Source organism: Pagrus major, chromosome 13 (genome assembly GCF_040436345.1).
Source record: "Pagrus major chromosome 13, Pma_NU_1.0".
Taxonomy (NCBI): Eukaryota; Metazoa; Chordata; class Actinopteri; order Spariformes; family Sparidae; genus Pagrus; species Pagrus major.
This window is the reverse complement of record NC_133227.1, coordinates 31546096-31571091: the sequence shown is the minus strand read 5'-3', so window position 1 is coordinate 31571091 and position 24996 is coordinate 31546096. Positions and strand designations below refer to the sequence as shown.

At 43.2% G+C, this 24996-nt stretch overlaps 1 protein-coding gene across 1 annotated transcript in view; it reads right to left on the bottom strand.

Annotated features, from left to right (window-relative positions):
• Positions 1–24996, bottom strand: part of doc2b (double C2-like domains, beta) — a 119814-nt gene that overhangs the window by 41291 nt on the left and 53527 nt on the right. The window contains exon 2 of the mRNA XM_073478821.1: positions 17319–17398. Within this exon, the coding sequence (XP_073334922.1) occupies positions 17319–17398 (80 nt within the window). The remainder of the gene's footprint in view (positions 1–17318; positions 17399–24996) is intronic.

Below are 24996 nucleotides of genomic sequence, written 5' to 3'. Positions count from 1 at the left end.
GTGACCACGCTGCTCTGTGTGAGTTCAGAGTGAGAACATGTTGCTTTCTACAAACCACAGACATGTTAAAAATGTACATGTCTTATTTTGTTCAGTCAATGTCTCAACTGAGAGACATAAAAAACCACCAGCTGGTCCCTGACGTTTGTGATGTCATCAGGAGGAAGCTGCTAATGAGTGTCTGAACCGGTCTGTGTGGACCTGGACTGTCTCGCGTTCAGAAAAGCCTTAAAAAAAGAGATTCAGAGTTTAAAAAGTTAAATCTAAAGAGCTCTGTGCTGCAGGTGTGTGCAGACTGAGTGGAGGGCCGTGGATATGATCTGTTGGTAGCTTCATGGGTGAGATTGTGTTGAATGTTTTAACGTATGAAAATATGACCCAAAAGTGAGTCGTTACTGCATTGTGATGTTTTCTGTGGAGACTTTCAGTCGAACTTTCTCGCTGGCTGTTTACGACTCGATGACAAAGGAGCTTCAGTCCTCAGCGAGCAGAAATCCACTGATTCTGTCACAGATAACCATGATTCATACGCTCGGTTCAGCTGGAGGAGTCGATGTTAGATGTTCATTAAGATTCATGTACTGCTCACCTCTATAGCACGGACAGAAGCAACAAAGACTTTAGATTTAGAGCTCCATATTTCAGGTTCAAGTTATATTTTCTGATGTATAACATCCTGACGATCGTGAAGCAGAAAAGATCCATTATTTTTACAGAACTGTGTATTTCTGAGCCGAACACGGCTGCTTGTTTTCCACAGAGCTCTCAGCATCTTCATCAGTCAGGGCATATGTCTTCATTAGCATATCTGACCGGCCTGCTAACCTGCAGGTGGAGGAGCATCCATCAGCAGGAGCAGCAGATAACTGGACGGATGAATCGATGAGATCCAGAGGGAGCTGTCAGGTTAAAGGAGGGGTTAACTGTGGAGGTGATCAGGTGGAGGCGACTCCAGGCGATCCTGCAGTGATGGAGGGAGGCAGATGGGTCCTCTTCATCACTGAGGGCTGTCAGCTCTGATGATGGAGAGGCCGGAGGAGGAGCGAGGTGGAGGTGGGCCGGTGTCACCGGGTCACCTCTGGACACATGAGTTTCAGTGCCAGTTATGTCATCGATAACGTGTCATCGGTCAGGTAGAAAAACAGCAGAGATGTGATTTCATCAAACTGAACCAGCTGTTAAACTGATATAGGAGCTAACTGTAACTGCAGTGATGTAGCTGCTGCATGTTTCAGCAGCTCAACACAGAAGATGTGATGTTCAGCACAGCAACGACAACGTGATCAAAAAAACTATCAGTTCATCGACGTCACGAACAAACTGAGCAAACTGTAGCTGAAGTCTCCCTCATCTGATTACCTACGGTGTGAAAATAGTACAACGCTTCAAAGAGGACACGGCTAGCTCATCGTTAGCCTGCAGCTAACTCAGTGTTAGCCTGCAGCTAGCTTAGTGTCAGCCAGCAGCGTCACTTCCACACTCTTCTCCTTTGTGATGAAGACAATCAGCTGACTGGTACCAGAGGAAACTCTGACAGTGTCGGACATGTTGGTTTATTTTCTTCTTCAGAGATCCTTTATTGACTTGTTTGTGAAGAGGGTTCACTCTGGACAGATCAGAGAAACTGAACTTTGTAACAAAGTGAATTTCTCTCTTTTGCTGTTTGTTGTTGAACTCTGGTCAATATTGTTTGAACTTGTCTTAAAGGAGAAAGTCTTAAAATATCTTTTATCATCAAACTAACGATCTGTTGATCTTCACTGACCCACATGTGACAGTCTGACAGCGGCAGAGCTGTAAAAAGTTTCAATCAAATTGAATCGTAGATTTAGAGAATGATGACACTGTAGTTTTAGCTTGTGGTGTCTCATCATCAATGTGTCTCTACTTCCACCATCAGAATGTCCTCTGGATGCAGTCTGATGAAGTCTATGACCTGCTGCTTCCTAATGTTTCCTGTTTCCTGTTTCCTGATGCACAACAATGAACAGAAAGACAAACTCTTCCACCAGCAGGAGGAGAAACAGGCAGCTCACACGTCTCTAAGCTGAAATAAGAATAAAGCTCAAAGTGTGTGTAGAGGTACTTTCACCTGTGAACCAACAGTGTGTTAAAGTCTAAAGGTGCTGAAGTAGACAGAGACAGGAGACAGGAGACAGAGACAGAGACAGGAGACAGGAGACAGAGACAGGAGACAGAGACAGGACACAGGAGACAGGAGACAGAGACAGGACACAGGAGACAGGAGACGGGTCACCACAAACATTCATGACAACAATGAATCAGGACTTACGACCTGAACAGCTCTGATTGATGATGAGTTACCTTTAATTAATGAGTGAACTGGTGGAGCTGCAGTCACAAGTGTTGGCTTTTAATTAACTGACTTGTCTTAGTGACTAATTACTTCTAATATACAGAACTGTTCAACCAGATGAGAACATAGTAATCACATTACAGTGATGATGAGGAGGAGCTGAGAGGAGGTGAGCTGAGGGTCGGTGCTGGTTTGATCAGGGTTCACTGGGTCTGGACGGGTCGGAGGATTGATTATTGGGACAGTTTGGATCTGATCTGTGCAGCTTACCTTCTTGTATCTGGGGACAGGAAGCTGTTTTATATCAGCGACACACAGAGACGATGAGAGCATGCAGAAGAGTGAAGAGGAGGAGGAGACAAAGAAAACAAGATTCATCACGTGAAATTAAACATGTTTATAAAACAAGAGGAAAAATAACTGCGTATAAAAACATTATAATAACTGATGGAAACAAAAAAGATTAAAAGCAGAATGAATCACAGATCAGAGCAGCTGAAGGACTCAACCAGTTCACTGAGGCTTTAATTTAACTTCAGCTGTTTCTGCCTCAAACATTCACACAGTTCACATATAAACATTAAAATACATTTCACAGATGTTTGTGTGCAGATTAAACAACCAGCGACATCGTGGTCAGCATGTGTTAGAATAACAGCCTGAACTCTCTGGAGCTTCAGTTTCATCAGAATCTGAAGTGAAATGTAAAAGTGAAGCAGGCGTCTGTCTCTGCTGCCTGCAGGCTCCGTGCTACGCTAGGCTAACCACAGCTTGACTCGTGCTTTAGTCACAATATGATATTCATCTTCTGTCTCTGCTGCTGAACTGTACTAACCTTCAAGCTGCTGACGCACGTTCATTGAATACACTGTCTAAATAAAAAGGCCCACAGCAGCAGCAATAACTGTTCAGATATTAATCACTATTGATCTTTACTGAACCGCTCGCTCCATCAGCCCCCTGGGGTCCAGATTTCATCCATATTACAGTACAACTATGAAAATAAATCATCTCTCCGACTGTTCAGATGTTGATGGATTACAGATGAAGATGAGTCGTTTTATGTAAAACCGGCAACACAAAAACAGACACACACAAAGATGTGAACACAAAGAGCCACAACATCATCTCCAAGAAACACAGTGTGTGTGTGTGTGTGTGTGTGTGTGTGTGTGTGTGTGTGTGTGTGTGTGTGTGTGTCTGTGTGTGTGTGTGTGTGTGTGTGTGTGCGCGCGCTCCCACATCAGTGTGTGGGCGTCCTGAGCAGTAAAGGCCAGTCTGCAGTCTGCAGCAGAGGATGGAGGTAGGTTGAGGTGTAGGCGTCTGAATAAACAGGTCTCAGATGTGATATTGAAAAGTGAGACAGTCTCTGATTCACTCACACAGACAGGAAGCTGTTTGTATGGAGGGAGGAGCTGCAGGAGGAGCTGCAGGAGGAGCTGCAGGAGGAGGAGATATTCACCTGAATGTGTGGGAGGACACGACCACGTACGACTACACGTGAAATATGAGTCAACTAAAAGATGTGAACAAAGTGACACCTGACTGAACATCAGGACTCACACTGATGATAAACACAGTTGTTGTTCTGCGTATGAAGACATGACGATCATCAGACGTCTCCAGACTTCATGCTCTAATCATCAGTGTGTCTGTGAGAGAAATCAAAATGAGGATCAGTTTGTTTCTGTCCACCTGCTGCTGACGAAACACTGATCTATCTATAGATTATCTATATATATTGTGATAGACGATATTATAGTTGCTCCTTCGTGAACTGTGCTGGTGATTAACTCTGAGGTGAGACTTAAACATCTACTTACTGCAAAAACATTCAGATCCTTCTGCTCGCCATCTTCTCCTGCTTTAAACCCAAAGTCAAGTAAAGTTCTGTTAAACTGCTGAGTTGTGTTGAAACTACGTCCTCCACGTCTACGTTAACCTGCAGTAACCTTCAGATATCCACACGCAGGGGCTTCACTGCCATGACAGCTCCGCCTGCCCAACGATGTTGTAACAGCTAGCTTAGTGTTAGCCTGCAGCTAGCTTAGCATTAGACTCCTCTCCTGTGTGATGAAGACGCTCAGCTGACTGGTACCAGAGGAAACTCTGACAGCGTCGGACATGTTGGTTTATTTTCTTCTTCGGAGATCCTTTATTGATTTGTTTGTGAAGAGGGTTTGCTCTGGACAGATTTGAGAATCCTAGTTTCTAGCTAGCAGTGTGTCTAGGACAGAACGATGTGTCTAATCAGAATGTTATTGATTAAGACTGTTTTAAATCAAGTCTCATGTCCTCTGGATGAAGTCTGATGCAGTCTGATGCAGTCTGATGAAGTCTGATGCAGTCTGATGCAGTCTGATGAAGTCTGATGCAGTCTGATGCAGTCTGATGCAGTCTGATGAAGTCTGATGCAGTCTGATGCAGTCTGATGAAGTCTGATGCAGTCTGATGCAGTCTGATGAAGTCTGATGCAGTCTGATGCAGTCTGATGCAGTCGGATGCAGTCGGATGAAGTCTGATGAAGTCGGATGAAGTCGGATGAAGTCGGATGAAGTCTGATGAAGTCGGATGAAGTCTGATGAAGTCTATGATCTGCTGCTTCGTACTGTTTCCTGATGCAAAACAAAGAACAGAAAGACAAACTCTCCCACCACCAACAGAAGGAGAAACAGGAGAAACAGAAACAGGAGGAGAAACAGGAGGAGAAACAGGAGGAGAAACAGAAACAGGAGGAGAAACAGGAGGAGAAACAGAAACAGGAGGAGAAACAGGAGGAGAAACAGGAGGAGAAACAGAAACAGGAGGAGAAACAGCAGGAGAAACAGAAACAGGAGGAGAAACAGAAACAGGAGGAGAAACAGAAACAGGCAGCTCACTCGTCTCTAACGTTCGCTGAAAGACTTCATTAGATTCTGTGAAAATCAAAGTGTCGTCCAGGATCCAGTCCTGCAGATCCACAGGATGTGTTGGTGAAACCTGCTGACTTCTTCCTCACGGGGCTCAACATGGACGAGCACTAGAGCTGAACGCTTCTCCACAGACTCACCTGTCGTTTCAGACTCTTTAGAACCAGAACACAGAGGACAGAATATGTTCTGCTGTGAAAACTACACAGACTGAAAACGGACTGAGATGCTGAGCAGAAGCCAACTGTGAAGCAGACAAACAAGTCCAGTAATAACCATGAACCTACGTCCACCACAGGGACAGACCTCGTCCTCACTCACTGGTTCTGTGTCCGGGTCAGGACCGGTCGAAGTGCCAATCATTTGATGTAACACGTGTCCAACATTAGGTTGCCGTCTGAGCAGCAGATATCTGAGACGTCCTGCTGAGCAGCAAACTGTTGCCCGACGCAGAGACGAGCTGAGCGGCTGCTGCTGCAGGAACATCAGTCAGATATCTTCAGTCGAGACTTCTTCCTCTTCCAGGCAGCGAGTCACGCGTTTTAATTTTCTTAATAAGTTATTAAACCGTTGTGAAGCTGATTGTTCAACACTTCTCTTCACATGTTAAGGACAGAACTTTGTGTATCCGCTGAACTTCATGACTCAGTTTAACCTCCGGAGGCCTCGTGTTGCCTGAACGTCCACAAACAGCCTCAGATCTCAGTACTGACGCCAAGATGTCAAAGATCGGCATGTTTCACCATCAGGTCTCCATTGTTGACCTGATGGTGAAACATGTCCAAGCTTTTTAATGATTTATCCACTATAATGAAGACTTTTAATGATTTATCCACTATAATAAAGACGTTTTAATGATTTATCCACTATAATAAAGACCTTTTAATGATTTATCCACTATAATAAAGACCTTTTAATGATTTATCCACTATAATAAAGACTTTTTAATGATTTATCCACTATAATAAAGACGTTTTAATGATTTATCCACTATAATAAAGACTTTTTAATGATTTATCCACTATAATAAAGACGTTTTAATGATTTATCCACTATAATAAAGACTTTAATGATTTATCCACTATAATAAAGACGTTTTAATGATTTATCCACTATAATAAAGACCTTTTAATGATTTATCCACTATAATAAAGACCTTTTAATGATTTATCCACTATAATAAAGACTTTTTAATGATTTATCCACTATAATAAAGACGTTTTAATGATTTATCCACTATAATAAAGACTTTTTAATGATTTATCCACTATAATAAAGACGTTTTAATGATTTATCCACTATAATAAAGACTTTAATGATTTATCCACTATAATAAAGACCTTTTAATGATTTATCCACTATAATAAAGACCTTTTAATGATTTATCCACTATAATAAAGACCTTTTAATGATTTATCCACTATAATAAAGACTTTTTAATGATTTATCCACTATAATAAAGACGTTTTAATGATTTATCCACTATAATAAAGACTTTTTAATGATTTATCCACTATAATAAAGACGTTTTAATGATTTATCCACTATAATAAAGACTTTAATGATTTATCCACTATAATAAAGACCTTTTAATGATTTATCCACTATAATAAAGACCTTTTAATGATTTATCCACTATAATAAAGACTTTTTAATGATTTATCCACTATAATAAAGACCTTTTAATGATTTATCCACTATAATAAAGACGTTTTAATGATTTATCCACTATAATAAAGACTTTTTAATGATTTATCCACTATAATAAAGACGTTTTAATGATTTATCCACTATAATAAAGACTTTTTAATGATTTATCCACTATAATAAAGACGTTTTAATGATTTATCCACTATAATAAAGACTTCTGAACGTTTCCTGGATCATCTCCGGGTCGTTCAGAACTTATCCTGAGTCATCTTCTGTTTCTAGATGAAGTAACATGTTTCTGTTCTGTCGGCAGATTATTGAATATTTCCTCCATGTTGTTGCTTTGTCTTTGTCTCTGTCCTCAGGTCGCTGCTCCGTCTTCATCTGAACACACAGATGTTGAACTGACCTCAGATCAGCCGCCACCTGTTACCAGGTAAGATAACGACTTCTGAAGGTGGATGAGAGTGAAACACCTGAGCTCTGTCAGCTGCTGGTGAAGCTGGAGGGACGGTCGGACTCACAGGGACAGACAGAGGGACAGAGACAGGGACAGAGGGACAGAGACAGGGACAGAGACAGACAGACAGACAGACAGACAGAGGGACAGACAGAGGGACAGAGACAGGGACAGAGACAGACAGACAGACAGACAGAGGGACAGAGACACAGGGACAGAGACAGACAGACAGACAGACAGAGGGAGAGAGACAGAGGGACAGAGACAGAGGGACAGACAGAGGGAGAGAGACAGAGGGACAGAGACAGAGGGAGACAGACAGACAGACAGACAGACAGACAGACAGGGACAGAGACAGGGACAGACAGACAGAGGGACAGACAGACAGAGGGACAGAGACAGAGGGACAGACAGACAGGGACAGAGGGACAGAGACAGAGGGAGAGAGACAGACAGACAGACAGGGACAGAGACAGAGGGACAGAGACAGGGACAGACAGACAGAGGGACAGAGACAGACAGAGGGACAGAGGGACAGACAGAGGGACAGAGACAGACAGACAGACAGACAGAGGGACAGAGACAGGGACAGAGGGACAGACAGAGGGACAGAGACAGGGACAGAGGGACAGAGACAGACAGAGGGACAGAGACAGACAGACAGAGGGACAGAGACAGACAGAGGGACAGAGACAGACAGAAAGAGGGACAGAGACAGACAGAGGGACAGAGGGACAGAGACAGACAGACAGACAGACAGACAGAGGGACAGAGACAGACAGACAGACAGACAGACAGAGGGACAGAGACAGACAGACAGACAGAGGGACAGAGACAGACAGACAGACAGGGACAGAGGGGTGTAAGACTGTAAACGGGCTGTACTGGGCTGAGGGGGAACAAAGCCAGAAGCGAGCTGCGTCTCTGCGTCCAGCCGGACCTCCTGCAGTGACTCATTCTGTCCGTCATTCTCTGGTTCTGTGCTGACGTGTTGAACAGAACCAGAGCACAGTGACTGAGAACATGTTGTTGGACTGAGTTTAGGAGCCACACTTCTTTATTCAGCTGGTGTGAGAGAGCAGGTCCAGAACAGGATTGTTCTGTTCATGTGGGTCTGTTGGTGCTGTAGCAGGTGAAGCTGGACTCTCAGGTGTATATTCAGTGTCCCGTGTGGACAGAAATGTCTTTATCGCCATTCAGATCAGTTCTGATGGGTTCAGGCGTCACGTCCTGCAGAGCTGTGAGACTTATACACACATCACACACACACCACAACACACATCACACACAACACACACACAACACACACAACACACATCACACACACAACACACACACAACACACATCACACACACAACACACACAACACACATCACACACACCACAACACACATCACACACAACACACACACAACACACACAACACACAACACACACACAACACAACACAACACACACACAACACAACACACATCACACACACAACACACACAACACACACACAACACACATCACACACAACACACACATCACACAACACACACATCACACATCACACACAACACACATCACACACAACACACACATCACACACAACACACACAAATCACACACATCACACATCACACACACAACACACACATCACACAACACACACATCACACATCACACACATCACACACAACACACACACAACACACACACACATCACACACACAACACAACACACACATCACACACAACACAACACACACACACATCACACAACACACACACAACACACACATCACACACACATAACACACACAACACACACATCACACGCACAACACACAACACACACAACACACACATCACACATATGACACACATCACACAACACACACAACACACACATCACACAACACACACAACACACAACACACACAACACACACATCACACACAACACACAACACACACCACACACGACACACAACACACACATCACACACGACACACGTCACACACACGTCACACACACGTCACACACAACACACACATCACACACAACACACACGACACACAACACACAACACACACCACACAAACACACACATCACACACTTCTCCTGTCTCCTGTCCTACAGTGACACTGTCTCTCTGTGTCTCACTGTGTATAAGTGTCTCTGTGTCTCACTGTGTATAAGTGTCTCTGTGTCTCACTGTGTATAAGTGTCTCTGTGTCTCACTGTGTGTATAAGTGTCTCTGTGTCTCACTGTGTATACGTGTCTCTGTGTCTCACTGTGTATAAGTGTCTCTGTGTCTCACTGTGTGTATAAGTGTCTCTGTGTCTCACTGTGTGTATAAGTGTCTCTGTGTCTCACTGTGTGTATAAGTGTCTCTGTGTCTCACTGTGTGTATAAGTGTCTCTGTGTCTCACTGTGTGTATAAGTGTCTCTGTGTCTCACTGTGTGTATAAGTGTCTCTGTGTCTCACTGTGTGTATAAGTGTCTCTGTGTCTCACTGTGTGTATAAGTGTCTCTGTGTCTCACTGTGTATAAGTGTCTCTGTGTCTCACTGTGTATAAGTGTCTCTCTGTCTCACTGTGTGTATAAGTGTCTCTGTGTCTCACTGTGTATAAGTGTCTCTGTGTCTCACTGTGTGTATAAGTGTCTCTGTGTCTCACTGTGTGTATAAGTGTCTCTGTGTCTCACTGTGTGTATAAGTGTCTCTGTGTCTCACTGTGTGTATAAGTGTCTCTGTGTCTCACTGTGTATAAGTGTCTCTGTGTCTCACTGTGTGTATAAGTGTCTCTGTGTCTCACTGTGTATAAGTGTCTCTGTGTCTCACTGTGTATAAGTGTCTCTGTGTCTCACTGTGTATAAGTGTCTCTGTGTCTCACTGTGTATAAGTGTCAGGAGGTGGAGGTGATGGAGTTACAAACCAGAGACCACTGTTCAGACTGTGTTTCAGCATTTGTAAGCATGAAATGTTTAATGAGATGTTGGGACATTTTCCGGCCGTGTGTGGAGACAGAACAGTATTTATAGGAAGATGTTGGGACATCTGCAGCCTGGTGTTTCGAATCAAACCGTGATGTTTTACTGAACTAAGTGGTGATTGAGTCTGAAGCACTGTAACAACACAACACATCAAACTACACCTCGATGTGAAGCTGCAACACATTCATGGTTTGCAGTACAATGCTAGCATATATGTTGGTGACTGGGTTGATTAAGACACAAAGAAAATGGCTTCTATATGAAGCAGCCACATTATTGAGTTTGACCAGTTTCAACCCGCTGAATTATTATCAGGAGAACCTGGAAACAGCTGAGAGGCTCAGACTCTGCTGTTAGCTCTGAGCTATTTCTGTCTGAGCGTCTACATGCATGTAACTCCATTTAAATCAATTAAAGCCGACGTAAATCAACTTATTTCCATCATATTATCTTTACAGTGATGTGAGCTGACTCGCTCAGTGCAGCCTGTGAGAACGCTGAAGCTGTAGATGGTAACACTGAGTGAAGACTGTTTAAATGTCACCATCAGCTGAAGTGAAGCACAAACCAGCTGGAATGTGTTGAAGAAATCAGCAGCTGTTGATTAACTGCTTATTGGAAAACAGCAGAATATTATTATTGCATCATTTTGAGGTAATTATTGTGGTAATTTAGGTTAATGTGGAAGAAACTTCAAATATGTTACTAAGTAATTAAAACCTACTCACCAGTAAATGACAAGAAAACGTTAAAACCCTTATTTCATAACACATTAGCCAACGTTAGCATCCAACCACTTCCTGGCTAACAGTACAGTTTGTGTAATATGTGTGTGTGTGCGCTACTTCAGAATACATTTTCATCGTTTCTATTATATTATGTGACTCCATCAAACGCTAATGCTAGCTAGGAAGTGGCTGAATGCTAATGTTAGCTAGGAAGTGGCTGAATGCTAATGCTAGCTAGGAAGTGGCTGAATGCTAATGTTAGCTAGGAAGTGGCTGAATGCTAATGTTAGCTGATAGTTTATCAAATCTGTTTTATCAAAATGTCATGAAGCTGTCACGTCCACTGCACTGATGGAAAATATACTTCAGTTACACTACACTGCTTTCTTCTGATAACTTTAGTTACTAGTTACTTTACAGATTACATGCTGCATCAGGGCCAAAGTGTCACATTTTAAATTCATGTATTTTTATCTTTAATCAGATTAAGCTAAAACTTCCACAATATTTTTCACGACTGAGAGGAAACCCTTTAAAATGCAGATGGTATGAAACACTGTTGCAAAGTAAATGATATTTACTGAATATAAGAAATGTTGTGTGGTTGTTTAACAGCCAACAAAATGATGTAAATCCTCTTTAAATAAAACTCCACTAGGTGTTTTTTAGTGTGTAAAACAGAGAAGAAGTGAAGTGAGTCCGTCACAGAGCTCGGTACTGTTTGATGAATGCAGATCTGAGTGATGACTTTGGTAAACAGCCACTGAGGTCTGTTCTCTTCATATCTGATTGACAGCTGCCGTGATAATCATCATTGTTCAGAGCTCAATTAAACAGGATTTGATGTCAGTGTCATGTCTTTGGATCAGATCAGAACCAGCAGTGATTGGCTGGGTGTGTGTGTGTGTGTTATCTCAAAGGGTTAAACAGGACAGAGAAGATGAACACATGACTGCAGCATCAGTTATCTCAGCATGTAGAAGGCTTACAGGTAATTATCACACAGGTGTGTTTTAATGAAATGTTAACAGCAGAGTGTTTGTCCTCCTGCCTTCATCCACTTCACTCGTCATCCACTTCACTTTCTTTATTTCCTCCACACACAGTCGGTATAAAACAGACTTTACTTCATGTGTTCACCATGTAGCTCCACTACAGGCTCAGAAATATTAACAGGGTTCTCAGTTATAATAAAACTTTTACTGAACTAATGAGCCGTCATTTGTAGAAAATTAGACTAAAACTACAAAATCATATGTTGTTTATCAGACAGTAAGCAGATAGTTAAACTGATTATAAACCATAAACCTGAATCATGCTGTGATTAAAACCAACTAAATATTTATACTTTGACATTATTCTAACAAATGTTACTCTCATTAGAAACAGACACGACTTTATAAAATCATATAATTAGAAATCAAATACAAGTCAGAACCAAAATATATTAGTTATATTAGTTATTCTGTTTCTAGTTTCTGTCTGATTGATACAAAGTTGGACTTGTGTCTCATTAGTGTATTTATGGTTTGTTTATTGTTGAATAAAGAACAAATTTGTTCTAGTTGTTCTCTGATTGGTTACAGTTTGTCTCATTAGTGTAGACTAAATGAACGTGCCAGCAGAACTGTACTAAGGTTCTACTGGTTGTAGGCGGACCAGGAGCTCCACTGAGCGCTGATGGCTGAATGAAGTGGTGGAAAGAGGAACGTTGGTGAAATGTTCAGTGTTTGCTTCTGTTATTTCTGTGTGCAGTAACGAGGATCAGAGAGGCAACCTGAATAACATAATCATTCTTTATGAGTCATAGAAAACCCGTAAGGTGAAATAATATAGAATTTTCTTTGTAATAATAGAGCAGAAGTGAACATGCACAGGTGATGATTGGTTGGTAATTGATGGGTAGTAATGCAGGTGGCTGACTGGAGGAGCGATGAAGGGCTGTGGACACACTGAAGCTATATGACTGAAAGGTTTGCTGGAGAAAGCTGCAGAATTATGGTCAGAACGGGTTTCATGAGTTTTACGTGTGTTTAAATGTCACGTTCCTTCAAATGTGAGAGAAATAAAATGTCCTGAGCCGAATTTTCATCAAATTTAATTCCACCAGCTTCAGTTGTAGAAGTGGGAAATAAAATGCTGGACGTTATGTTTGTGGTGTTTCATATTAACTTTTCATTAACAGGTCGTATCATGTTCACATAACGTGTAAGAGCTGACTGTCATGTCAGGAGGTGGAGCGCAGGTAGCCAGAGACCACTGTTCAAGACTGTTATTATCTGTAAGAGTGAAACCACTGGATACATTAAGATGTCGGGACCTTTCCACACATATTAGTGCCGACAAAACCGGGACTTATTTAACGAGGCGTCAGGACGTTTCAGCCATGTTTGTGGCGACAAATGTGGATGTTTTTAACGAGCATCTTTACATTCTCAGTCGAGTTTGTGGCAACAAAACCAGACGTGTTTGACAAAAGTTCTGGACTTTTCCTGCCATGTTTATGGCAACACAACTGCATCGTTTTGATGAGACGTCTGGACATTTCCAGTAACAGAACCGGGTATTTTAAGCCATAACATGATCTTTTTCTAACCCTAACCTAAACCTAACCAGACCATAAACACAGAGTTGTCACGATGTAAAACTGAAAATTGAGCCTAAAGAAACGTAAAGTTTGTGCATATTTGTGGTTTGCAGAACGTTTTTGAAGTGATCGGGAGTCCAGGGGTCCAGCTTTTGAAGCCCTCGTGACCAAATGGGTCTTTAAATTACACTTATTATTTGTTTTTACAAAACAAATGAGTGTCTGCAACAGAAAATTAAAAACTGTGAACTCCTAAGATGGATCCCTGAGGAACTCCACCAGTGATAGTAGCTAAAGAGACTAAGGACCGGCTCCGTCACAGCCAAAGTTAAATCATTTAATAATATTACTACAAACTTAATCTTTTCTGAGCATCAACAGAGTTTCACTTGACCCCACTCTGACCCTCAAGAGAAACTTCACCACTCACTGCACAATTCAAAATAATTGTATAACTGAATCAAACATGCCCTCGTTGATCTTAAAGCTTGTGTTAGTAAACATCTTCTGTGGTGAAAGCACACAGAGGCTGAAGGGAACAACAGGAGTTTGAGTTGTTGGGTGGAAGGTCTTTGTTAAAACAGGATCTGAAGCTTTTAGTGAGAGAGCTGCTGTCAGACGGACGACGGACATCTCCAACATAAGACACATTATTCTGTTATAAAACCTTTTTTAATATAAACTCAGTTCAGCTCTTTCTTCTTGTCAGTGGCCTTTTGCACCTCTTCTAACCTCGTTTGTTTGTGCAGTCGTGTCGTCTGCTGACCTTTTGTCACTTTCCTACAATGCACATGCGCAATTTATTTTTCTGACCAAATGCCAACAAGGCATTGTGCATGTGAGCTATCAGCGCTGCATCAGTGTAAAACCTATCTCATATCTCCATGTTTGTGTTGTTCCTGGAACATCATAATACATGTTGCTCCAGGGCCATTCAATTATTAATTTAAAGTCCATAATGTTATACTGTTCATTTATTATTTATTATTTATTACACTGACTTTACTTATTCCCCCTGTTATAGTGTTTAAACGTCCCCAGTTCCTTCTGATCTAATCAGAGAAATGGTTAATTGAGGCGCGCTCTGTTACTACTGAAGCTGCTGCAGCGTGAGTAACACAAAAGAAAGGCCATGAAGTGATTCAGCAGAGAAGTTAAATCCAGTGGGTATATAGAGTATCATAGAGAGAGAAATCGTTTTGTGGGGTTGGCTGGGCAGCAGCTGAAGTCCACGAGCAGAACCGTATAGAAAATCAGCACCATAAATCACGGCTGGCTGGCCGGATGCCCACTCTGCTGTCCAGCAGTCGCGCCAACAGCAGCTCCTCTGATGCCCACTTTGCTCCACAGCAGACGGATAGAAGAGTTATATCTGCTGACGACAGCCAATCAGAGAGGACGGCACCTCTGGACTGTTTATTGGATCAACATCACTTATTGAAAATAACATATGATTCAGTTATTACTGCTCACTTCTAATATGCAGGATATTTGGTTGATCATGTTTTATTCATGAATCCATGTGAAGCCTGTAAACAGTATCATTCAGCTGCAGCTTTAATCTGCTGAGTTTCAGCTGCTCAGCTCGTACTTCTGTTGTTGTTGATCCAATTAATCTTAACTAATTAAAAAATATACTTTAGGATTTTAGAGAATGTGTAAACTAGTTTGACAGTGAGCCGAGAAGTGGAAACAGCTAAAAGTGATGATTGAATAGATGAAAATCTTCAATAAACTGTTCATTATTAGTTAAACTGATGAACGGATGAATGGTTGGTGTAGGTGGCAGCCTCCACACAACAGGAGTTAGCCCACACTGCTAACACTAGAGCTTCATGCTAAGTTGGTTAGCTGTTAGCTATGCATGTAGCATGTGTAGCCATGTTAAGCTAAATAAATAAACGTACAATGACTGTGTTCTCCAGCAGCTAGAATGTAAAGATGATTTGATATTGATTTTGCTCGAGCTAATAGGAGCTAATAGGAGCTAACAGGAGCTAACGGGCTAAATCTGGTAGCAGTATAGTTTTAGAGGCATGTGATTGGCTGTCAGACAAGAGGGCGGTGACAGCACTACTGCCATCAAAAGTGACATCATGAAAATAATAATTTCTTATCTTTGTGAATATTGAACACTTTAGGGCTCCGTACAGGCTACAAACCATTGTTTTCATTATTGATTAATCTGCCAATTATTTTATGATTCATTGATTGTTCAGTCAGTAAAATATCAGGAAGCCCAAAGTGACGTCTTCACATTTGGGTATTAATTTTCTCTTGATCAATTAATTGATTAAATGAGTAATTGTTGCAGCTCTAATGTCATCGTGAGCCGGTCGACTGGCTCCAGGTAACGTTGAGAAGGTTTGAGTTCACTGACAGCAGCTCAGTGTGAGGAGAAACATGACGAGAGATCTGATTGAATTAATTAGTGGGTGGAAATAAAGAGCCCTGTGAGTGTGACAGGAGGACTGTTTGTGTCTGTGCTAATGGAAATAATTTAAAGTATGCTCTTAAATATGGAGGAAGAACATTTGCATAAACGGCACACAGCAGCAAATCAACACCTCCGACTTCCAGGAACAGATTAGAAAGCAACAGAGGAAATTAAACATAAATCATCCAATAACATCCATCTCTGTTCTGCCCTCACATGCTTGGACCGTCACATTTCCTGTTGGGGATCGTTCTTCTGGTCGCGGTGTGTTCGTGAGTCTCACTGGAAGCAACATGGACGTTAAAGCTTTATATTACAAAGTGATTTGTCTCAGACGTGTTGCTTCTTCACTACGCTCTCTAAAACCACTAAGATATGTTTAACCTGACTTGTTATCAGTGTTATTGGTTATAGACAACTAATGTAGGTCTCTCTACGAGGACAGGGACTAACAGTTACAGCTTCATATGAAATGCAACATCCAACTTAAACAAAACATTTACTTCTGCTGGCCATGAGTCGCTGTCTAAATGTTTCTGAGTCTTGAGGATGTATTCAGATGAATATTCCCAGTCGGGAATTCAACTTTCCAATTATTCCAGCACCACTTGAATGCACCACATGAACGCACTATGAAAGCCTCTCTGTGGTTGAAGTTGCTGATAGTGTCAGTCAGTGTTGGACATGTTGCTGTTCCTGTGGTCCAGTATTCACTCTGCTTTGAGCTCTGTTTTGGTCTCCACCACCTCTCCTTTGTCTTGACTCTCCAGCTGGTCACATCAGCCTCTCTGTTCTCATGACGCTGTGTCAGGCAGACACACAGTTGGTTGACATGTTATTGATCCGTTTGTCGTCAATATGCTTCAGAAATAATGAAAGTGTGTAGGCTGATATGAGAGTAGGCTGCTGCTACAATATTCATCTGTACCAGTCATATTATTGAATTTGAAAACATACTGATTAACTGTCATTGGTTTATTGATCTGCTGTCTGAATAATGACTATAAATATTAATAAGGCCACAACAGCTGAACTAAAGGAACATGTGCTGCACTTTGTCCGCGTCGTGTTGGTATATTCAGAGTGTTCAGGCCTGATGCTGCTGACAGATAGCGAAGTGTGTTCGAGCTGTAGGTTGACCTGATTTATTCAGATTTTCTCTTTAAAATTCATGTAAGAAACATCCAAACAATCGTTCAGAGGCTGCTAATTAACGTCATCATTGTCGTCATCATGGCGGCTCACCTTGGCTTTGTTAATGGTGCAGTGCAGAGCATTGTTCTCCTGGTCGTACAGCAAACTGAAGTCCAAGGTCCCCAATGTAGCTGTAGAGACAGATAAGAGAACAGAGAGAGAAGAAATCAGTCGTCTGCTGTCAGCGGCTCAAAGAAAACAGCTGATGGGAAATCATTCTGTTCTGATATGTCGTCATAATCAACATAGAAACTAGCAGCACGGTCGGCAGAATTATATGTTGGGATTTTATATTTCAGCAGCAGCACAGATGCACTCATACTGACATCTGTACAAGACTCATCACATCATGTTCACAAGCGTTTAAACCACTCGATATTTTTTTTGTGACGTGTTTGTGACCACAAAGATTTATATTTTGACGAGACGTCAGGACATTTCTGGAGTTTGTGCCCATAAAAATGGAACATCTGAAATATTCTTGATGAGATGTCAGGACATTTTATGGCAACAAAAACAAATATAGACAAGATGTCGGGACATTCTGTGTTTGAGGCAACAAAACTGAACATCGTGTGACAACAGAGCAGATGTTCCTGACAAGATGTCCAGATGTTTTGTGGGAACAAAAAGAGACATCAGGACATTTTTCAGCCAGATGTTTTGAACCACACCTTGATGTTTTCTGATCCTCACCAGAGCAGGAACAGAGTTGTCACAACATGAAATGTGTGCATTGCATTTGTTGTGGTGTGTGATGAGCTCCATGTGATCTTGTATAATATTTGTTTTTGCAGTCGAGTGACTCATATAGTTTGTGTATCCTCATCTTCTCCATACGCTCAGTGCATCTGTAAAACCAGCAGCCATCAACATCAACAGCACAATAAACTTGTAATCAGAGGCACGGAGGCGGTCGGGAAAAATCCATCTGGGCCTGGAACATTCTGGGCGACAGTGGGAGGGTAAATCAGTGTAAATTAGTAGTTGGATGGAAGTCGGGCTGAAAAATAAAATGCCTCTAAAATCTAGTGTGAAGCCTCCACAGAGTGAGGAGGCAGCAGAGAGACAGATGTTCTTCAGGTTCAAGTGTGTGAACTCATATTTCCAGAGACTCCGATGATCTGAACAGATTTTCCTTTGAGAGTCGTCTGGTACTGTTGGTTTGGTTTAAACGGTCTCCCTGGTGACCTTCTCCTGATGGACATGGTTGACCTCCCTGACTCAAACTGAGACCCTCCTCACCCCTGCTTTAATTAACCAGCCTCTCTTTAAACTTGGAGGATCCTCGTCTCATTGTAGCAGTGAACTGAAACAATTAATGACATGATGTCATCCTTTGTCCTTTCAAAATGCCAAGTGAAGAGGGACTTCCTGTTGTCAGGATGAAGACATTTCTACAAACATAAAAAAGACGTGTGGGCTTCAGAAGGCCGTCTGCTGCCGGTACCAGATATCATGTAGTTTACTCACACTGATACTAATACGAGCAGCACACACAATATTAGTTTTATGGGTTTGTGATGGTCCTTGTAGCCGCTGTACCTCCTCTTAAGGACATCCACATAGATTTGGCTGAAGTCTAGTGGATGTGTGGGATGATCCAGTAGTAACCTTTTTATTTTGTATTATCAGTCCGACACTTTGGTTTCAACTGAAATATCCGACCCAACCCCAGAATTAAATGTTGGCAATGTGCTCTTCTGTTAACAGTGGATATGTTGAAACTTTCTGTTTCTTTGGTTAATTTTTAGTTTTATGTTGTGACATTTATCTTATATATTTATGTGTGTTTATGGTCTGGTTAGGTTTAAGCACCAAAACCACTTGGTTAGGGTAAAAAAAACATCATGTTTGCCTTAAAATACCTGGTTCTGTCTCCACAAACACAGCTGGAAAATGTCTGGTTAAAAATATCCAGTGGTTTCATGTTTCTAAGTGTTGAAACACCGTCTTGAACAGTGAGCTCTGACGTGGCAGCGATCCTCTATCAAACCTGGAAAATCTCTCAACATCTCATCAAAAATATCAGGCGTCGGCTGCAAATCGTCCCAAAGTTTCTCAAACATCGTGTTTTGTTGCCACCAAAACAGCTGGAAATTGTTTTTGACGTCTCATAAAAAAATATGTAAAACAAATGTTGAAATCTAAAACTGTGGTCTCCGGCTTGGCAGCAGTCTAGCTAGCGATCATCCCTGGGAAATGTCCCGACAACTCGGTAAAAATATCAGGTTCTCTGCTGCAAATTGTCCCAACGTCACGTCAAAAACACCTGGTTCTGTCTCCACAAACGTCCTGACATCTAATTAAAACTATCCTGCGGTTTCACTCTTACAAATGTTGAAACACTGTCTCAAACAGTGGCTGTACCTCCACCTCATAAACATGTAATGTGAACATGATGTACGAATGTCTGTATGAACATATCTGTGTTTGCAGAAACATTTGATTCTGGCATCTGGACCGTTTCCTGATTTTGTTTCCTGTCAGTTTGTGTCTCACTGTACTTCAGCCTGAACCGATCTTCAGCTCTAACCCAAACCCAAACCCTGAGGCCGGCCGCAGATGGCAGAGTACCGAGAGGTGAACTGGAAGAAAACGTGACCAGTGGTTAAATCTGCCTCTTACTCCACTAACAGCTCCGCCCGAGGATGTTGTTGTCACATGGTTGATCCCAAAGTGTTCTGTTAACATCACTGTCCGTCCACTCTGCTCGTCCTCCGTCCACTCTGCTCGTCCTCCGTCCACTCTGCTCGTCCTCCGTCCACTCTGCTCGTCCTCCGCCCACTCTGCTCGTCCTCCGTCCACTCTGCTCGTCCTCCGTCCACTCTGCTCGTCCTCCGCCCACTCTGCTCATCCTCCGTCCACTCTGCTCGTCCTCCGCCCACTCTGCTCGTCCTCCGTCCACTCTGCTCGTCCTCCGTCCACTCTGCTCGTTCTCAGTCCACTGTGCTCGTCCTCCGTCCACTCTGCTCGTCCTCCGTCCACTCTGCTCGTCCTCCGCCCACTCTGCTCGTTCTCAGTCCACTCTGCTCGTTCTCCGTCCACTCTGCTCGTTCTCAGTCCACTGTGCTCGTCCTCCGTCCACTCTGCTCGTCCTCCGTCCACTCTGTTCGTCCTCCGTCCACTCTGCTCGTTCTCAGTCCACTCTGCTCGTCCTCCGTCCACTCTGCTCGTTCTCAGTCCACTCTGCTCGTCCTCTGTCCACTCTGCTCGTCCTCTGTCCACTCTGCTCGTCCTCCGTCCACTGAGCTCGTTCTCAGTCCACTCTGTTCGTCCTCCGTCCACTCTGCTCGTCCTCTGTCCACTCTGCTCGTCCTCCGTCCACTGTGCTCGTCCTCCGTCCACTCTGCTCGTCCTCCGTCCACTCTGTTCGTCCTCCGTCCACTCTGCTCGTCCTCTGTCCACTCTGCTCGTCCTCCGTCCACTGTGCTCGTCCTCCGTCCACTGTGCTCGTCCTCCGTCCACTCTGCTCGTCCTCCGCCCACTCTGCTCGTTCTCAGTCCACTCTGCTCGTTCTCAGTCCACTGTGCTCGTCCTCCGTCCACTCTGCTCGTCCTCCGTCCACTCTGTTCGTCCTCCGTCCACTCTGCTCGTTCTCAGTCCACTCTGCTCGTCCTCCGTCCACTCTGCTCGTTCTCAGTCCACTCTGCTCGTCCTCTGTCCACTCTGCTCGTCCTCTGTCCACTCTGCTCGTCCTCTGTCCACTCTGCTCGTCCTCCGTCCACTGAGCTCGTTCTCAGTCCACTCTGTTCGTCCTCCGTCCACTCTGCTCGTCCTCTGTCCACTCTGCTCGTCCTCCGTCCACTGAGCTCGTCCTCCGTCCACTCTGCTCGTCCTCCGTCCACTCTGCTCAGTCTCCGTCCGTCCTAACCCTAACCCCTAATACAGAGAAGTTATTTCAGTAAGCCCATACAGCTGAGTCGGCCTTCTTGTTCTTTAGGAGGTAGATTGATTCTGGCTCTGACGGGACAAAGACGTCTCTATTCTTAACCTACAAAGATCTAATTTGTCGATTGTGTCTCCAGCTGAGAGAAACAACCGTCAATGAGCAGAGAATCAAACCTCGCTGAGTCGGTGGAAACTGTGAGATGTGGGCAGAGATTCAACACAAGGTTTGTCTCTGGGAACAGAATGATTAGAAGACTTCAGTGTTTGTCCAACAAGGTTACGATTGAACCGTTAATGTCTTTATTTAGTCCATCATTGTCTCTTCTCTTCCTCTGCTGACAGCTCAGTCATCAGAGTGACATGTTTGTCGTATACGTCATATTAACATATCAACGTTTCTACCAGACGTGTCGCATCATGTTCACATTACATATAATAACATGTTGTACATAACTTCATCTCAGGCAGTGGACAGGATGGTGGTGAGACGGCTGACAGCCAGAGACCACTGTTACAGACAGTGTTTCAACATGTGGAAGTGTGAAACCACTGGACACTGTCAACGAGACGTTGGGACATCTCTAGGTGTGTTTGTGGTCTCATAACCGGATATTTTCAATAAGACATCAGGACATTTTCCTGCTGAGTCTGAGGCGACAGAACCAGGTACTGTGAGCTACAACATGAGGTTTTCTAACAATGATCAAGTGTTTTTGTGCCTGAACCCAACGACAGCATAAACAGAACTGTCGGGACATAAAACAGAAACTGAGCCTTATTGTGGTGATTGTGTTGCTGTTAATGGTTAATTAATCAGATTTAATTATGTTTCTCAGTGACATTAAACTAAACTGAGGTGTTCTTGCAGGATTTTTTCAGGTGTAAAATAACAAAGCCTAGTTTCTGCTGCCATGAACTCCTCCACAACGTTAATATTGACTTGACGGTGCCGTTGGCTGTGTTTATCTCGGGGTAACAGTCGGACTATATGAGGCAGTTTGTGGAGGAGCTGCTTGTAACACTGTGTTGTACCGAGCCATCTGGATAGCTGTGGGGTTCGGCACAGTGAGATGCAACAGTGCTGTGAACTCTACAGGAGGATAATAAAGTGGAGTTGTTTCTCCGACAGCGGACTCATATTCCTGTCATGCTGTGCAGCCTCATTTCTGTGACTCTCACAAAAAGATGATAGGTTTCATTCGATTTCAAGTGGCTCCTTTATGGAAAGCAATAATTACCCAATTTTCTGCAAAGAATCGTTAATTACTTAATTCCTGGCAAAGAAAGAAAAAAATGAACGTGATGACCCTCAGTGCTGCGTCCAGGTCTGTCATTAGAAGCTGCTGAGTTTCTCTAAAACAAAGTGACTTCAGATTTATTTTCCTCTCTGACTTGAGAACATCATGAGAGATGAACATGTTGAGATGTGTGAGTCCTGACAAACATCAGGGAGACGTGTGCTGTTAAAGCAGGAGATGGATCAGGTGATGTGATTGTTGAAAGATGACAAAATGTTCACAGCGCCGTCGTTTATTGTGTAAAATATGTTGCTCCCGCTGTGTGTAATGATTTATGTGCTGAGGAAACTCTCAGCTGTTGTCAGTCGCCGCATGAAGCTCGTTTTAAAGCCTCCACATCGACCGCTCTTTTCTAAAGGACGGATCGAGGCTTCACGGTGACGTCCAGAGGGGAACATTGATTAAAAGTCACATGTAGAGTTCAACACTTCTGATCAGCCGCCATGTTTGTGTCTCCGTCCCTTTCACACAGAAGAATCTGATCTTTCTAAAGCCTGAAATCTTGAAACTCAGGGATTTCATATTTTTTGTGCTGCCAGCAGAAATTGCTGGTATATTTGATCGAACTGTCTTCCACACTGTCTGTCCTCATACACATCGACTGTCTGAAGAAACACGTCAGAAAACATCAGTTTAGTTCTCACAAGGTCGAACTTAAAATCCTTTACCAAGTGTTGGCCTCGGTGTATGTAAAGATGAGTCGATGCTTTTATACTGCTGTAATGAACGACGCATTTGGTTCAGTCCATTCAAAAGCTCCATCACGACCTGTCAACCCACCAACATTCAGGCAGAATCCATCCAATCATTCACCTCTAGAGAAATCCTTGACTCACAGCAGAAACAGGCAGCAACCATCCAAAGAATCATGAACGTCGTGATTTGTACGAAGTGTCGTTGTACAAAACGATTCTGCTGATCGGGCTGCAGAAGAACTGGCAGAGCAAAGATTCAGCCTGTGAAGAGCTGGCAGTTTGATTTCATCTCATCTTCCAGCCGTGTTAGTGAAGCACAACTACTGATTTATATCGTAACATGGGGACATTAACGACGTGTCTTTTCCAGCCGTGTTAGTCGCAACATAACCGCTTATTTGTTTATCAGGACATTAACGAGACGTCAGGACAATTTCCAGTCCTGTTCGTGGAGACATCAGTGGTTATTTACAACGAAATGTCGCAATCTTGTTATTGGCAAAGCAACTCAGCAGGTGTTTTCTAACGCTAACCAAGTGTTTTGGTGCCTAAAACCTAACCAGACAATAAGAAGAGTGTTGTCTCAACATAAAACTGAAAACTGGATTCAAAGAAAAGTGAAGTGGTGACATATCTGTAACTATTGCTCTGTGGCTGGAGAGCCAAACAGCCTGTCTCACAGGTCCGGGTAGTTATAGTGCTGGTTTGCTGTCTTGGCCACAGTGGTGTTAAAAGATCTGATCGAGGACAAACAGCTGACAGGGACTGGAGGTTTCCTGACTGATGACTGCTGTCAGAATGACCACATTCAAGAGGAGAGCCACAGCAGCTCCATTACTGCCCTGCAGGCTAAACTGGAGAGGTAATTCCCAGTGAGCGAGGCTGACTGGACCTTCACCAGGCCTTCACCTCCTGCTGGCAGAAACCCACAGACACACCGAGTCTTTCTCTTCAATAGAAACATCCAAAGCTCTCAAATGTTCTGATGCAAATTTGGACATTTTTAATGTCAGCGGAGCAAAACCTTGATGAACACACAGCGACTGGATCCATTTGTAACTCAGGCATGAACACTTTCAGGTCGTAATGAGCACAGCCTGTGAAGTTAACACCAGCACACTTTATTATCTGGGCTCGCTCGGGGGGAATGGAAGTGCAATTAGGGACGCCATTAACAGTAAATAGCTCAAACGTTGCATGAATTGAGTGCAGAGTGACGCATCTTACAGGAGACGGTTCAACACTTCTGATTTTCTCACTTCAGCGTACAGGAAGTGATCAATGATCACACGTGAGGTCACTGACTGCATGTGAAAAGTCACCTTTAGGTTGAATAATGTGTGCGGCTGTGGTTTAACACTGGACTTGTTTTCTTGATCATTGTGTCCGTTCTGTATTAGTCACGGCCCCGGAGCCGAGTCCACTGAGCCTCAGTACACTGACTCACCACGTCAGAGGATCCAGCTTATCATCAGCCTCTCGGTGTAAATATGTGGAGATTTCTTTCAGTCTGACTCATAAAACCATTACAAACCTGTCCAGTGTGTTTCAGCTCCACAGCGTTTGACCAATCAGAGGCATCCCTCTCTCCGCACCACATTACTGCAGTCTGAGGGACAAATTAGCCAAGTGTTCATTCATCTGTCCACGCAGAGCTCGAGTGAACAAACAGCTTCAGCTTCTCATTCTGTCCCTCTCATCAGAGGGGAGATGGTCTGGTTCTGAGGACCAGTTCTGTACAGATGCTGTTTGTTTCTCTGAAGAAAGGAGAACCTCAGCTGTCAGAACATGTTAAAGTGTTGATCTGTACAGTAATCTGTGTGTGACATCAGCCTCCAGCTACAG